Source organism: Pseudonaja textilis, chromosome 2, assembly GCF_049901715.1.
Source record: "Pseudonaja textilis isolate UNSWEBS1 chromosome 2, rPseTex1.2, whole genome shotgun sequence".
In the NCBI taxonomy this organism is placed as follows: Eukaryota; Metazoa; Chordata; class Lepidosauria; order Squamata; family Elapidae; genus Pseudonaja; species Pseudonaja textilis.
In genome coordinates this window covers 17,939,640-17,955,615 of record NC_141991.1, presented here as the reverse complement: position 1 = coordinate 17,955,615, position 15,976 = coordinate 17,939,640, and the positions used below count along the sequence as shown (strand labels likewise).

The 15,976-nt window shown below is 44.1% G+C and overlaps 1 protein-coding gene and 1 long non-coding RNA gene across 6 annotated transcripts in view; both read right to left on the bottom strand.

Annotated features, from left to right (window-relative positions):
- The window catches only part of MDC1 (mediator of DNA damage checkpoint 1), a 30,517-nt gene extending 19,690 nt beyond the window's left edge, over positions 1-10,827 (bottom strand). For 3 of the 5 annotated variants that reach the window (XM_087923380.1, XM_087923382.1, XM_026720405.2), the window contains exons 1-3: positions 10,185-10,333; positions 6,057-6,530; positions 5,156-5,252 (exon numbers count right to left, since the gene is read on the bottom strand). In XM_087923380.1, coding sequence (XP_087779506.1) covers positions 5,156-5,252; positions 6,057-6,530; positions 10,185-10,314 — 701 coding nt within the window. In that variant the 5' untranslated portion in view covers positions 10,315-10,333. Of the gene's footprint in view, positions 1-5,155; positions 5,253-6,056; positions 6,531-10,184; positions 10,334-10,623 lie in introns of those variants that run through there. The other 2 variants (XM_087923381.1, XM_087923383.1) reach the window with 1 other exon arrangement.
- The window catches only part of LOC148126775 (uncharacterized), a 279,119-nt gene that overhangs the window by 59,182 nt on the left and 203,961 nt on the right, over positions 1-15,976 (bottom strand). The window lies entirely within an intron of this gene.

Sequence of the window (15,976 nt, the reverse complement as noted above, 5' to 3'; positions counted from 1 at the left end):
GCTGGAACGGTCACAAATCACAACGACCACAGGGAGCTGTAATTGTCCTGTGAGCCAGTCACCAAGCACCCAAACCACAATCACGTGACCATGGGGGCAGTACAACACTCATAACTTTGAGAATGAGTTATACATCACATTTTTCAGTAACTTCAAACTGGTTTTAAATGAACAGTCATAAGTCAAGGACAACCTGTATTAATTGAGCTCTACTCCCAATCTGATATCCATTTGATGAGGTAAACTACAATACCTGGTATCCCATATTTTAAACAGTCAAATAAGTATCCAGAACACTTTTGAGATGTGTGTGTGTATGTGTGTTATACTGCATGGAGTATAAATATTTTATATATTTGATTTGAAATACTTCTGCTTGTATACAACACTCAGAGCCATTATTGTCCCAAAGGTGCTTTTTTTTCCCATTTCTTTTTTTCAAGAGACAGGAGGAAAAGATGCTGCCTAGGGAATGGACAGATAAGAGACAATATAACCCACAACTGGATAATAGATGGGGTAAGAAGCTCCAAATGGGCCTAGTAGTTTCTCAGACTGTAAAGTTGATGGTGGGAGAACTGTACGTTCAGACTTGCTAGATTCTGCTAATGTAGTTTTACAATAAAGTAAAGGTGTAGGTAAAGACTCCAGGCCCTAGGGGGCAGTGCTCATCTCTGTTCTTTTGTCGAGGGAGACAGCTTTGCCTGAGGACACTTACTTGGTTATGTGGCTGGCATGACTGCAGCACACAAGAGCGCTGTTTCCTTCCTACCAAAGTGGGACCTATTTATCTACTCGCATTTACATGCTTTAAAATTGCTAGGTCGGGGGTGTCAAACTCAATTTCATTGAGGGCCGCATCAAGGTTGTGGTTGACCTCAGGCGACTGCAGCACACAAGAGCGCTGTTTCCTTCCTACCAAAGTGGGACCTATTTATCTACTCGCATTTACATGCTTTAGAATTGCTAGGTCGGGGGTGTCAAACTCAATTTCATTGAGGGCCGCATCAAGGTTGTGGTTGACCTCGGGCGAGTGTATCCAACCGGATGGGCATAGCCAGCTTGGTACCACTCCCCAAACTGCTGGCTTGTTTTTTCTTTGGATGGGGTAGACTGGGCCGAAGCCATGTTAGCCTGATCTTTCCTCTTCGCATTGGGTAGACCAGGACTGCCCCGCAGGCCAGATCCGACCACATTGCAGGGTGGTCAGGAACGAGAGCTCACCCCATTAGCCATCGGCGCTTGAGCCCGGGATGCCAGCTTTCCACCTGACAAGCTCAGCATCTTTAATTGTCTTTGATCATCTTTAATTGTCTTTAATCACTGAGCCATCGCACCTCCCAATACAACAAACCAGAATAAGCTTATCTGGCCATGTTTTCTGTCTGGCTACCTGGTCATGTTGACACCATCTGGATGCACTAAAGATGCTCCCAAGCTGTGACTGGAGGGCAAAAGTTCCCATCTGCTGTTGCTACCTAGTAAACTACCTTAAAGACCGGCTCCCTCTGGTTCCGGAGGCTGTAAACAGCCATAAATAAGCCACTGATAACTTAATCCTCCTTCAACTTTTCCCAATCCTCTTTAAAGGTATCTAAATTGGCTGCCATCATCACAACTTCTACCAGCAAAGTCTATAGCTAATTCAGCACTATAGATTTCAAATCTTTCTGTACTTGGTTATCCACTGAGTATCATTTAATTACCTATGAGGCAGCCACAACCCAGTGAGTAATTATTTACAAGGTATTTCCTTACCAGATTCTTCACTGACTGCCTTCCACAACGGCAGAGATTCTAATGTACAAGCAGTCCTCGACTTATGACCACAATTGAGTCCCAAAGCCCCATTGCTAAGCAAGACAGTTAAGTGAGTTTTGTCCCATTTTACAACCTTTCTTGCCACAGTTGTTAAATGAATCAACACAATTGTTAAGTTTACTAACCTAGTTGTTAAGTGTTCCAAAGGTGCTTTTTTTCAAGAGGCAACTGGACTTTCTGAAAAAGTGAAAAACTGGACTTTGCCTCTTGAAAAAAAGCACCTTTGGGACAACCGTGACCTGGATGACTGAGAATCTCAACAGACATTTAGTTGTTAAGTGAATCTGGCTTCCCCCTTGACTCTGCTTGTGAGAAGATCACCGAAGCTGATTGTCAGGATTCCAGCAATCGCCCTCATTAAATCATGATTCTGGAGCCAAACTTCAAAAAGCGTCAACGGATTCATTAAACACACCATACTGGCACTGCCATGTATGAAGCCAACTCTGGCATATGTAATTTACAGTCACCTGTGACCGTGTTTCTCCCCCCTCCCCCCTGGGTGTGTCATAAATCAGATTCTCCAATTGAGCTCGTTCACAGGTTGGTTGTCATCATTCACGTTCTCCAATTAAATATATTCGTGGTAAAAAGCTCTGGTATTTTAGTTACAATCTTTTAAAGCAGGGGTTGCCAAACTTTTGTACCTCAGAGACCACCAAACTCATAATTTTAAACCCCTCGGACCACTAATATGAATTTTGAGTGACGGTAGCTTGCTGATGTTGGTGGGAGAGAGAGGGGGGGGGAATCTAAGCTGAGAGGGCTGGTTGTGATGTTCTCTTTCTCTCTCTCTCTCTCTCTCTCTCTCTCTCGCATGTGCACACACACAAACACACAGAGAGAACCCTCACACATCCCCACCCCCTCCAAGGCCACATTCCTAACCTGCTTTTCAGCTCCATTCTCGGGTGTGGGGGAAAGACGGTATCTTGCGATCCCAAATAAAGAACGGCCGATCGGTAGGAAAACAGGGTAAGGAACTTTCCTGCAGACTTTTGGGGGGATTTTCCCAGGGTCTCTGCAGAAAAAAGCAGCAGGAAATCCCCAAAGAAGTCTACAGGAAAATTCCCCACCCCGTTTTCCTACCGATCAATTATTCTTTATTTGGGATCACAGGATTACCGTCTCCAGCTCAGTTCTCGGGGGATGAAGAGAGGGAGAGAGGAAGGGGGGAGGGGGAGAGAAAGAGAGAAAGAAAGGGAGAGGGAGGGAGGGAGGGAGAGGGAGAGGGAGAGAGGGGGAGAGAGGGGAGAGAGAGAGAGAGAGAGAGAGAGAAACTTTTGGCTTCATGCAAGGAAAGCAGCAGAAGGTCTTTCTTTTTCTCTCCCAAACTCCACCAGAATGGTGCAGCCTCTTGGAGCAGGATGCCTTGCAGGGTCCCAAAGACTCATTTCTGGTGGAGTTTGGGGGAGAGAAAGAAAGACTTTTGCTGCTTTCCTTGCATGCAGCCAAAAGCAGAAGACGAAAGAAATGGAAAGCAGCAGCCTGGTGGTCAGGAAATACTGGAAGTGCCCGTTTTCAGCCTCCAGAGGGTTTCTGGAGCCTGGGGGAGGCCATTTTTGCCCTCCCGGGGCTTGAGGAAAGCCTCTGCAGCTTTGGGAGGCAGAAAAATGGGACTTTCGGAAATTTGAGCCTCCGGGCTCCCCCCGGGCTCCAGAGGCCCTCCGGAATTTGAAAACGGGCATTCCGGTATTTCCAGAAAGTCTGTTTTTCAGCCTCCTGAGGCTGCAGAAAATTCCCTTGAGCCTCTGGAAGGCCGAAAATCAGCTGGGAGGCGCGCACATGCGCAGTGCAGGTAAAGGGATAGGGGGGTGTTGTGCGCAATATGCACGGGAGGGCACATTGCATTGTGGGTGCCAGCCTGTGTGCACTTTCGGTACACCACAACAAAAAGGTTCACATAGCCCTTATTTTATTAAGATTTCCTTTTTCCAAACCACCCATCTCCCTCGGGCAGGGGGAGGGGTGTCTCTTGAAAATAAACACCCAGAGAGTCACGCACCGCCCATCCTTACATGCCTTAATCAAAAACATAGAGGTAGTCCTCGGTTTACAACCACATTTGAGCCCAAAATTTAGGCGACTAAGTGAAACATTGTTTGCTCCATTTTATGACTTTTTGCAAGGTCGCAAAAGCGGATCACATGACCCCAGGACACTGCTGCAACCGTCATAAATATAAGTCTGTTTGCAAAGCCTCCAAATTTTTGATCACGTGATTATGGGGGTGCTTGTGACGGTCATGGTGTGCGAAAAACGGTCATCATAAGTCACTTTCTTCAGAGCCGTTGTAACTTTGAATGGTCACTAAATAAGCTGTTGCAAGTCGAGGACTACCAGTACTACAAAGGAAGTTAAAATAAAAATGCCACGATGTATTAACCCTGGAGGGATGTGGATTAATCCTTCCACAGATTAATCTAACTCTCCCCACAACAGACTCAGGGCATGTTCACAACATGCTAAGTTGTAATGTGCTTTGTCAGGCTTAAATTTAGCCTCTTCTCTCAATCAAACCACTTTAACTGGTAAACCTGCATACTACTGAGGAGAAAACTCCTGATTGTGAAAGCAATTCTGGCTTGCCTCCAGAGGTTGTGGATGCTCCAACACCGGAGAAGAAATTGGACACCTATTTTGTGTAAATTGTATAAGGCAGTGATGGCGAACCTTTTGGTGGTGGTGTGCCGAAACGACAGCACACACGGGTACACACAATGCAATGCGCCTCCCCCCACGCACGCAACACACACCCCGCCCCCTTACTTGCACTTCGCATGCCTCCCAGCTGATTTTCGCCCTGTTTGAGGCTGTTTTCGCCCTCCTGGACGCTCGAGGGAAGCTTCTAGAGCTTTGGGAGGCCAAAAACAGGCCCGTTTTGGCACGTCCAGTATTTCCGGAAGGGCCATTTTTTGGCCTCCCGAGGCTGCAGAAGCCTCCAGGAGGGCAAAAACAGCCTCAAAACGAGCCGAAAAACAGCTGGGAGGCACGCGCATGCGCAGTGCAGGTAAGTTTGGCTGGGGTTTGCGTGCCTGCACAAATGGCTCTGCGTGCCACCTGCAGCACGCGTGCCATAGGTTCGCCATCACGGGTCTAAGGTCTCTTGCTTCAAGCAGGGGGTTGGATTAGAAGAGTTCTAATTTCCCTTCCAACCTGTTATTCCATGTTCTTTGTTCAAGTGCGTTGTGTGAACCCAACCAACTGCTATTTAGTCCCTAAATAATGGTTGTAACAATTTAACATGATGCATGACTCTTGCCTTACACTCCTTTTGAAAAACGCAAAAATATTCCAGTTTGAACCCCAAGGAATTTGTGACATGATGACCTACCTTTCAGGCACCACTGTAGTTGAAGGAGAAAATACACCAAAGGAAGCCAAACTCGCTTGTCCTTCTCCTGTGCCGTTCTTGTTAGAACAAACAGACTCTGTTGGTAAAGATGGAGATAAGAAATATCAGCATTAAGGCATTTTCTATTCTTTTCGCTTTAACAATGTTCAAAAAGCGGCGGGGGGACAGGGGGGGGAATGCCATAAAATATTCCACAGGAAAATTTCATCCCATATCAACTGCCTTTCTATACGTTTCTTAACGTTATTGGGAAAATGCATGTTGATTGGTCTTTTTTGGTGAAAAATTAATTGGAATCAATGTATTTGGCTGCCTGCAAGTCCCTTGGACTGCAAGGTGATCAAACTGGTCAGGAGATCAACCTTGACTGCTCTTTAGAAAGCCGGATCCTGAAGATGAAACTCAAAGACTTTGGCCTCCTCATGAGGAGGAAGGATTCACTGGAGAAGACCGTAACGCTGGAAAAGATTGAGGGCAATGGAAGAAGGGGAGGGAAGAGAATGAGGTGGCTGGATGGAGTCACTGAAGCAGTTGCCATGAACTTACATGGACTCTGGGCCTTGGTAGAGGACAAGAAGGCCTGGAGGAACGTTGTCCAGGAGTCGCGATGGATCGGACACGACTTCGCGGATACGACTTCGCAACTAACAATAACATACAGCTGCCCTTCTCTCAAAATATAAGTCATTGACTTATGACCGTACCTTGAGCTTGGCAAATACAGACTTAAGTTGTGACGGTTGTAAAGCAGATCACCATGTGACCGACCCATTAGTTTGGCATATGCTAAATAATATAACTGACCCAATCTTACAACCAAGCAGTCACAAAGCAAACGCTGTGGTCATAGAGCCCCCAGTCTGAACACCGACTTCCTTACCCTCTTTTGAGGCGTGGTGCAGGTAGCTTCCTCTCCCATTGATCACTTCCTCCCCTTCCTCTTCCTTGTCGGAGTCCTGGACCAGAACTTGCCCACAACCTATTCTCCTGCCAGGTGCAGGTGTTTCCTCAATGGCTAGCGCACTGGCCTCTACTCTTTCCTGGGTCGGTGGCACCGCCATGGAGTCATTGGGGGAGTTGCAATCGGTATCCGGGACCAGGATGAAGTACTGGCATCCCATGTCCGCAAAGAGCAAGGTGTCTCCATCCTGGAGGCTGTACCGGACCTGAGGGATCAAAGTAATCCGCTGGCGCCGAGTGCGGTTCAAGCTGCCCTGATCGTACAAAAGGTGGGGCCCCTTGGCAGAGAGCACCTCGATCATCGCGTGCGTTTTGGAAACAGAATTAGCAGGCAAACAGACATGACAGCTTTCCAAGCGGCCAATGGTGTTCTCGCCAGGGTAGATCCAGAAATCTAGAAACAGAGAAAATATACGTGAAGAATATCTACTTTGGTTGAATCTGTTTTACTTCCGTGTCGGAGTGTCAAACAAAACGTTCAAGATGACAGCCACAACCATGTGACCAAAAGCCCACCCCCTTTTAAAATTGCATCACAATAAATATAAACAGGGGGCGGCGCTTTGATTTGGTTGTGGCCGCCATCTTGACTTTGTTGATTCCCCCCACTCACCCCCAATGCCAATATCCCTTCTTTCATGGTTGCCCCAGAAACACAGTTTTACTTAAGCATGTGGTTAAATCAAGTGAATAACCCGAGGAAAATCAATGATATTCAAATTGAGTAGTTATGAAAATCGTACATGAGGGTGTGCGCACAAACACATACACACACACATATATATATACAGGGGTGGGATTCAAATATTTTAACAACCGGTTCTGTGGGTGTGGTTTAGTTGGTGGGCATGGCTTGTGGTCATGTGACCGGGTGGACATGACTTGGTGGTCATGTTATTGGCTGGGTGTGGCCAACTCAATATCACTCACATTGAGGCACCCATCTCCACCCCTGGCCTTTCATGACTGGGGGGATGCTGCAACAGTCGTAAGTGTGAAAAATGGTCATAAGTCACTTTTGTCAGTGCCATTGTACCTTTGAATGGTCACTCCACACAAGCAAAGTACCAGCAAAGGAGAGGAAAAAAAACTCCAGAAGAGTTCCAGAGACAGGAAGTCTAGTCCTGCCAAGAATATAATAAGGGCTAATGGAGAGGCAGTTTCTGTAAGCAACACCAGAATGTTTCCTTCCTGCCCTCCTTACAGGATTAGGCCAGTAATTTCTTCTAACAACCAGTTCTCCAAACTGCTTAGAATGTTAACAACTGGTTCTAGAGAATAGGTGCCAACTGGTAGAATCCCACCCCTATATATATATATATGTGTGTGTGTGTGTGTGTGTGTATGTATATGTATATGTATACATATATATGTATATATGTTTTCTTAAGTTTTCACAGGTTCTTACATGTATGGCATTCAGCTTTGTTCGGGTATTTTCCCACGTCATTGTAGTTGTGCTTTTAAAGTTGTAGTGACGTTTCAGCAGAATCTCATCTGCCATCATCAGGCTTCTGTATGCCTGATGGCAGATGAGATTCTGCTGAAACGTTGCTACAACTTTAAAAGCACAACTACAATGACGTGGGAAAATACCCGAACAAAGCTGAATGCCGCATATATATATATATGTGTGTGTGTGTGTGTGTATGTATATGTATACGTATACGTATATGTATGTATGTGTGTGTATGTATATATATATATATATATGTATGTATATTATATACAGGAAACACAGGAAATATAGGAAACACAGTGTTGCCAATACAGGAAACACAATGTTGCCAGCCAATCAAGACAAAAAAAGCCACAAAACAGACAGAAGATATTAGAAACACCAATCAAGCAGAACACAGAAAACTCTAAGACTAATAAACACAGACCAAGACTCCCAACCAATCAGGATGAAGAAAAAACCATTCTGGCACAGCAGTAGGCTAGCCCCAAATTTAAAACAGAAAGGGCTGTGAAAGCCTGACTCACAGACGAACACAGTACAGAAACCTGATGATGGCAGATGAGTTTCTGCCAAAACGTTGCTACAACTTTAAAAGCACAACTATAATGACGTGGGAAAATATCTGAACAAAGCTGAATACCATCAGGCTTCTGTATAGTGTTGTTCTGTGAGTCAGGCTTTCACAGCGGTTTCTGTTTTAAATTTGGGGCTAGCCTACTGCTGTGCCAGAATGGTTTTTTCATGGAATAACAGAGCCAGCCATGCAGAAATGAGGGCCAGCTTGATCTAAGTCAAGGTGCTAAAATAGAATCTAGGGAACTATGAGTTTTAATCTTGATTTGGACATAGAAGCCAGCTGGGTGACTTTGGGCCAGTCACTCTCCTCCCTAGAACAAGAGGGCTAGGGCAAACCATTTTCAAAAATATCATCAAGAAAACTGCAGGCATCTGGTCAGCTTAAAGAATGCATATGACCAGCTGTCTGCAAGGAATATAAATCCTTCCATTCCCCACCACCCAGACAGAGCTGAAGAAGCTTCTTGGATGAGAAGAAAAATGTCTTCAAAAAAAAACCAGAAAGTCCAGTTGCCTCTTGGAAAAAAAGCACCTTTGGGTTCCTCAAAATGTAATTATCCACGAAACCAACTACACAGTCCATGAAAAAGATCTCTGCCATACATGAAAAACAACTCTTAAACTAGTACATTCCCTGGCACCACAATAGCCACAAGAATTTATCCAAAAGATCCCAACCATACTCAAAAGCCAACAGGCCAAGAAAACTAAGTGTTATTTCAATGGGGGCAGATACAGAAAAACGCATCCATGAAAACTGGGAGTTGGAAGATATGAAAACTCCTTTGTTTTCAAACATACATTTCCATCGGGGAAGCTGTCAACATCTTGCACCAAGCCAGATCAAAAATCCCAGAGACTTCTTAGAGGCAAAAGCACTTTGAGGAATCAACCATTTAAGAAACACCCTGAAATCTGTAAACTCTCACTACAAACCCTTTCAGGAAAGGAAGCCAGTTCAAGGCTAGGAGCAATTATCCCAAACCCCTCATCACTTCCTCTTATCACATGCCAATTAGCCAACACCCAGATAAGCAAGAGGCTCCAGAGAAACAATCAATCAAAGACCAATCAAAGAAGAAACATCATTCAGATAAAAGAGAATATTTGTAGCTCAGGGTTGAAATGAGGGGACTTTGGTGCTCTCAGCTTGTTTGTTTTATTGCAGACATTTCATTATCAGTCCTTCCCCAAGCAATGTCCCATCCAAAAAACAGTCAAGGAAGAAATAATACCCTATCAAGGCTAGCACGTGTAAACAGCCTACAACTACTCCCCCACACCTTGATGAAGTTACGCAGGCTGGTAATGAAACATTTGCAGGAAGTGAAGCAAACACAGAGAATACCAAGAACCCATCATTCATGGGAAATAGCAACAAGCAAACATACTGTAGGCCGACATTGTAACATATCTTATTACAGACCATGGCTTGTTGTCCCACTCTACAGCAAAATACACTTCCATATCAGTAAATATGAATCTGGAGTGATCAATCAATCAGAATAGAGTTGGAAGGAAACTTGGAGGTCACTAGTACAACCCCACTACTCAAGCAGGAGACCCTATAGTAATATTTTAGACAAGTAGCTCTCCAGTCTTTTCTTTAAAACCTCCAGTGAGAAGCCCCTACAACTTCTGGAGGCAAAGCTGTTCCACTGGTTAACTGTCCTCCCTGTTAGCAAGTTTCTCCTTAATTCCAGGTTGCTTCTCTCCTTGATTAGTTTCCAACCATTGTTTCTTGTAATCAGTTTAGTTTTAGTTTACTTTTTATTGTCACTGCACCTCGTACAACGAAATTAAATGCCATCTTCAGTGTACATTATAGCCATAAAAATAAAACACAAACACACACCCCTTCCCATCCTCTACAATTGAATTGAAAACCCGATATTGCGTAAATACTGCACGACACGGTAGAATTCACACAAACCTGGAAATCCACAAACCTGGAAGCCACCAGCGCACCTGTAGCTCTCAGGAAGCAAAGGCAGCTCCAGAAGGCCTTACCTTTCTCGGGGCCGTACTTGCTGCTCAGCAGATGCAGGCGCCCCACCGGCTTAGGGGTCTCCCCTGCACCATCAGACCTGTCCTGGGAGTCGCTTTCTCCATCCCACTCCAGCAACTGAGTTTGTTCCATCTTGCAATTGAAAGAAAGGACTTTAATTCTCCTGCAGAGTGGAAACCCGCCCCGCCGCGCTTTATTACACCCGAATCGCCGTTTTCCCTTCCTTGCATTACTCCTTTCTCCTACTTTGGCGGTGCCCCCAATTCCTGGTTTTTTCCCCCCACCTTATATGGCAGCCAACTTTTTTTTTAAATAAAAGAGGCATGGCCGTTTAAGCCTTAAAGTCTCAGCGGCCCTTTCCCGATTAAACTCCGGGGAAGCCGGGGAAGCGGGGTCCTCAGCTAAAAAAAAAAATCAGAAAAGGAGATGGGGGCAAATTACCTTCCTTGCACCCCCCCTCCTCCCCCTCCTCCTCCGGGCACCCTAAAGGCGAAGGCGGGCGATCGCTCTTTCTGGGCGCGCCCCACCTCTCTCGGCAGGAAAGGTTTCCATTCGTCCACTCCGCTGCCGTTTAAAAGCCTTCCTTCTCTTGATTGGACCATTCGAGTCCTGGAAGAAGGGAGAGTAAACGGTCCTACCTTTGCACCCCGCTTGTCCCAGAACCAATGAAAGACGCAGGGGGGGAAAGATCATAGAGAGGGGAAACGCCAGGCTAGAGAGTATTGCCATAGAGTTGCTTTTCAAGTCTAGCCCTTCTTATCTGAGTTTTCTAACCGTCTGTTTATTGTCTCCGCTTAAGTCGCTGCCGTTCATAGCAAATAATATTGTTTAATATGGCGCGAAATGCAGGGATCTACCGCAAGGCGCCGTAAGCTTCGACCGCCACCCTAGAACTAAAATTGCCAAAACTGGGTTAGAAAATCCGAACGACTGGCGAGTAGCAGCAGAATGCTAAGTGTCCCCGGGTTAGTTTGTTTTTTCGAGCAAAAGCCGTACTTCTGCAATTTGCATGCAAAATTCATTTAATTTTTTTAATTCAAAATCATTTTGAGAGAGTAGAAATGAAATAATGGGGCTCATCCCAAAGATGCCTTTGCAAGAGGCAACTGAACTTTTTGGTTTTTCTTTAAAGACGTTTCACTTCTCATCCAAGAAGTTCTTGAGCTGAAGTCCAGTTGCCTCTTGAAAACCTTCGGGATAACCATGACCTGGGTGACTGAGACTCTTCATAAACGAAATAATGGAGACTTTGTATTTTTCCCTAATTTTGCCCATCTGTTTATGTTTCCCCTGAATATGCTGCTTGCAGTTCAGTTCAAATTTATAATTAGATTAGCTAAAGTTTGTTTCTGAAGATCCCCATTTGCCTCATCATCATCGTTGTCATCCTCATTAAGCTGGCAGTGTTGGAGATGAAATTGTTAATTTTTTTCATCGTGGAAATCCCTCTGCTCTCAGACAATGCACATAATTAATTACAGGAATGCATTTTTTTCCATTTGCACTGATTCCTTCCATCCACCCACCCATCCTTCTGCCACCTACCTGAACAATATTCAGAGAAAAAGAAAGTATTAAAAACTGCAGACAAAAAAAGAGCAGCAGAGGTAAAAATAATTCAATCACAAATTAACATAACCAATATATTGACTCAGCCACAGCTCCTAAGCTGGTTATATCTTGAACTTCTGTCTATCATAAACTTTAAAGAACCTAGAAATTTATACACAAGCACAATACAATCCACTTTTACTTGCTTCCCTTGTGTGGAAGATGTAGTCCTCTACTTATAGCAGTTTGTTTAGCAACCAAACTTACAACGGAACTGAAAAAAGTGACTTATGACAGTTTCTCACATTTATGACTGTTGCAACATCCCTAATTTCACATGATCAAAATTCAGATGCCCGGTTCATATTTATGACGGTCGCAGGAATCTGGGGTCATGTGATGCCCTTTTGACAACCTTCTGACAAGCCAAGTTAATAGAATCCAGATGGACTTGACAACTGTGTTACTAACTTAACAGCAGTGATTTGCTTAACAACCTGTGGCAAGAAAAGTTGTAAAATGAAGCAAAACTCACTTAACTATCTCACTTAGCAAGAAAAAATACGTGGTTGTATATCAAGGGCTACCTGTACTAATCCTTTCAGATGTTGGTATGAGAGTCAGTTTGGTGTTAGGGCTAAGGCCTCAAGCTAGCAACTGGGAGACCATGAGTTCTACTCCCACCTTGGGCACAACGCCAGCTGGGGGACCTTGGGTCTGTTGCTTAGCTCTAGGAAGGATGCAGTGGTAAACCACTTCTGATAAACTTCGTCAAGAAAACTATAGGGACTTGTTCAGTATGTTGGAAGAAATATCCTTCTGGGTTCAGTTCCAAGTGGGGGAAAAGACATTGGAAACATGGAGGCTGTTTGGAAGGTTTAATGGTGGACAGGAGGAACACATGGCTTGACGCTCCAGAGTGAAAAGGATGATCACATGCTTCAAGGTGAAAGAAGAGATCAAGAAAGAAGGGCTGAGGTGCTGAGAGTGCCTGGGTTTTATAACCTTTGTTGGGATTTGAATTGGAGCTTGTATTCTGATTGGTTGTCAGACTCCCATGAGGCCTTGCAGGGGCCACTCTGTAGGCTGTCCTGAGTTCCAGGCTTGGTTGGGCCTTGCTGGATGATGATGCACTGAAAAGGGCTTTTGGCAACTGCTATAGCTTTACCTGGAGATCTTTGTTATGTAAAGTATTCTGGCCCAGGCCTTAATGGCCCACCCATTAACAAGGTGGGGGTGAGTTTCTACTTCTGAGGTAAGTTTCTACTCTTTAGAGGAAATATTCGGCCTTTTTAATATTTCCCAGGATATTTCATTTTTCTAGGAGAAGGGTGGGTGCTAACTTCCTACAAGTCTTAATGTAGGGCACTGGGCTGACGGGAGGCTCGGGCAGGCTACGAAGTGAGCTTGCTTAGAGAACAAATCAACTACAGTCCAGATTATAGTATTGTGGAAAGGGAACTTCACGAGGACAGTGGTGACACCCAAGCAGGAAAAGCCCGAGGGGAACATCAGGCCAGCAGCCATAAAACAAACTTGCATAGGAAAAGAAATTTAATAAAAGGTATTGAAAGAAGCCCCCTAGACAAAAGCCAAGTAATTAAGAAAGCTAGGGAAACAAGAAAAGAAAACCCTTACAAACACAAGACATGCCAAATCAGCAAAACAAACAGACAAAAGACACAAAATATATTGCAAAGGAGACAGACAGGAGATTGCCACAAAACTAATATAAGAAACCATTAAGCAAAAAAAAGATTAGGATGAAACCGATAACCCAATCAAACCACCCAGCAAAGTTTGCCTTCTGCACCCCGCGGAGTTTACCCTCCGGCCGAAATGAAGACAACCCCTGACAGGATTTAAAACATTAAAAAATACAAACACAAGCACACACACACAAAATGAGAAAAAAGGGTATAAAAATCAGGGGACTTATCATACAAAGCTAGCTAGCCCAGGAATGCAGACTTCTTGCTATCTCTTGCCTTCCTGAAACATAAAAAGATCCAGCTTTCAAGCAGTTGTCTGTATCCTTGCACCGGAGCTCTCCCAGTGGGAAAATCGAATCCTCAGAAGAAAGGCATTTTGTCAGCTTTTCAACAGTATTCCCCCCACTTTCTGGGAGTTTTACTGTGAAGTCCATAGTTATTTTTTCCCAAGGCTGAGTTGGCTCAGCCACTTGCTGTAACAATCCCGAGATCTTCCCTGGTCTCCATTTCATGGAAGCACATACAGCAGAGGTGGTATTCACCAGGTTCTGACCAGTTCTGGAGAACCGGTAGCAGAAATTTTGAGGGGTTCAGAGAACTGGCAAATACCACCTCTGATTGGCCCTGTCTCCATCTATTCTCTGCCTCCCGAGTCCCAGCTGACTGGCTGGGTCTTCTTTGGTTGCCCTGCACAGGAGAACAGAGCTGGAAAGCAGGCTAGTGGGGTGGGGAGGGAATGGAGATTTTACAGTATCCTTCCCCTGCCATGCCCACCAAGCCATGCCCACAGAACCGGGAGTAAAAAAAATTGAATCCCACCAATGAGTCACACAATGCTACTTTTTACATAGTTCTCTATGTCCTTTTCCATGCCTGGCCACCAGAATTGTCGTTTGGTCAGGTGTAAGGTTTTTAGGAACCCGAAGTGGCCGGCTTGCTTAGCATCATGGCTTCGTTGCAAGACTTTCATCTGTAGACTTTCAGGTACCTACAGCTTGTCCCTCTTCCAGGCCATCCCATTCCCTCAATGACACCATCTTCAAGAATCAGATAAAATTGAACAGAAGGAGAGAAAAAATGGTGTTGGTATGCTGTGAGAATAAACCACTTGTGTTTTCTAGAATAATCTGTTGGAAGTTAAAACCCACCTCTTCTCCTAGGAAAATGAAATATTTTAGGATATACAAAAAAAGGCAGAAACATTTCCCCTAAAAAGAATAGTAGAAACTCAGAGAGGCAGAAACTCAGTCCCCCCACCTTTGCTAATGGACCATTACTCTGGCCTAGGCCAGTCTATTTTACATAACAAAGATCTTCTTCAGGTAGAACTATAATAGGAATTGCCCAAAGCCCTTTCATTACATCATCATCCAGCAAGGGTCAACCAAGCCTGGGACTCAGAACAGCCTACAGAGTTGCCCCTGCATGGCCTCATGGGAGTCTGACAACCAATCATAATACAAGCTCCAATTTAAATCCCAACAGAGGGTATAAAACAATTGCATTCTCAGCATATCAGCTCTTTCCTTCTTCTTTTCCTTCACCCAACATCTTGAAGCATGTGATCGTCCCTTTTCACTTTGGAGCTTCAAACCATGTGGTCCTGTGCACTATTAAACCATCTTTCCAAACAGCCTCCATGTTTCCAGTGTCTTTTTCCCTACTTGGAACTGAACCCAGAAGAATAATTCTTCCAACAAATCCAACTTTGGTTAAATTTACACAACACAGGACACAAACCAAACCACCCGCATAATGGCTTAACATATTCTGAATATCCAGCTATTATTTTGAATTCCTCCTAAAAATGAAGTACGTTGAAGAATATGAGCCATGATGGAAAATATGTAACATCCATCCTGTTTTGATTTAGAAAACCCACTGATGTTATAAACTGTACTGTAATGTCAAATGTGAACCCCACCATTTTGAATCTGGGAGGGAAATGACAGTATTCATATGCCTTCTGGGTTTTTTTTTAAAGGAAGGAAGGAAGGAAGGAAGGAAGGAAGGAAGGAAGGAAGGAAGGAAGGAAGGAAGGAAGGAAGGAAGGAAAGAAAAAACAAATTCCACAAGAATTGATCTCTCATATATCAGTCAAAACTGGCTTTATTTTATATTCAGGCTAGAAATGCTACATTTCATTTGTTGCAGTCATAAGTGTGAAAAATGGTCATAAGTCACTTGTTTCAGTACCACTGCACTTTTGAAAGGTCACTAAATGAAAAGTTGTAAGACTACCTGTATTTTTCTAATCCTTATATAGAAAAGGGATAGTCAACTAATCTTGTATTCTCAGAAAATGTTTTGAAATAATATACATTATCTGTTCTGCAGTATTTCTGTTAAATTTCCAAACCGCTGGTGTATACTGTAAAGAAAAAAATGGGATCATCCATAAATGTAATAATAAGTCTTCCAGAATAAAATAAATATGGATAAAATAATGCCTGTCCTGAATGGAGCACATAACTACATTACTTTGCACTTCTATTGCTTTTTGTTCACCCAAAAGATTAACTGAAATTGTC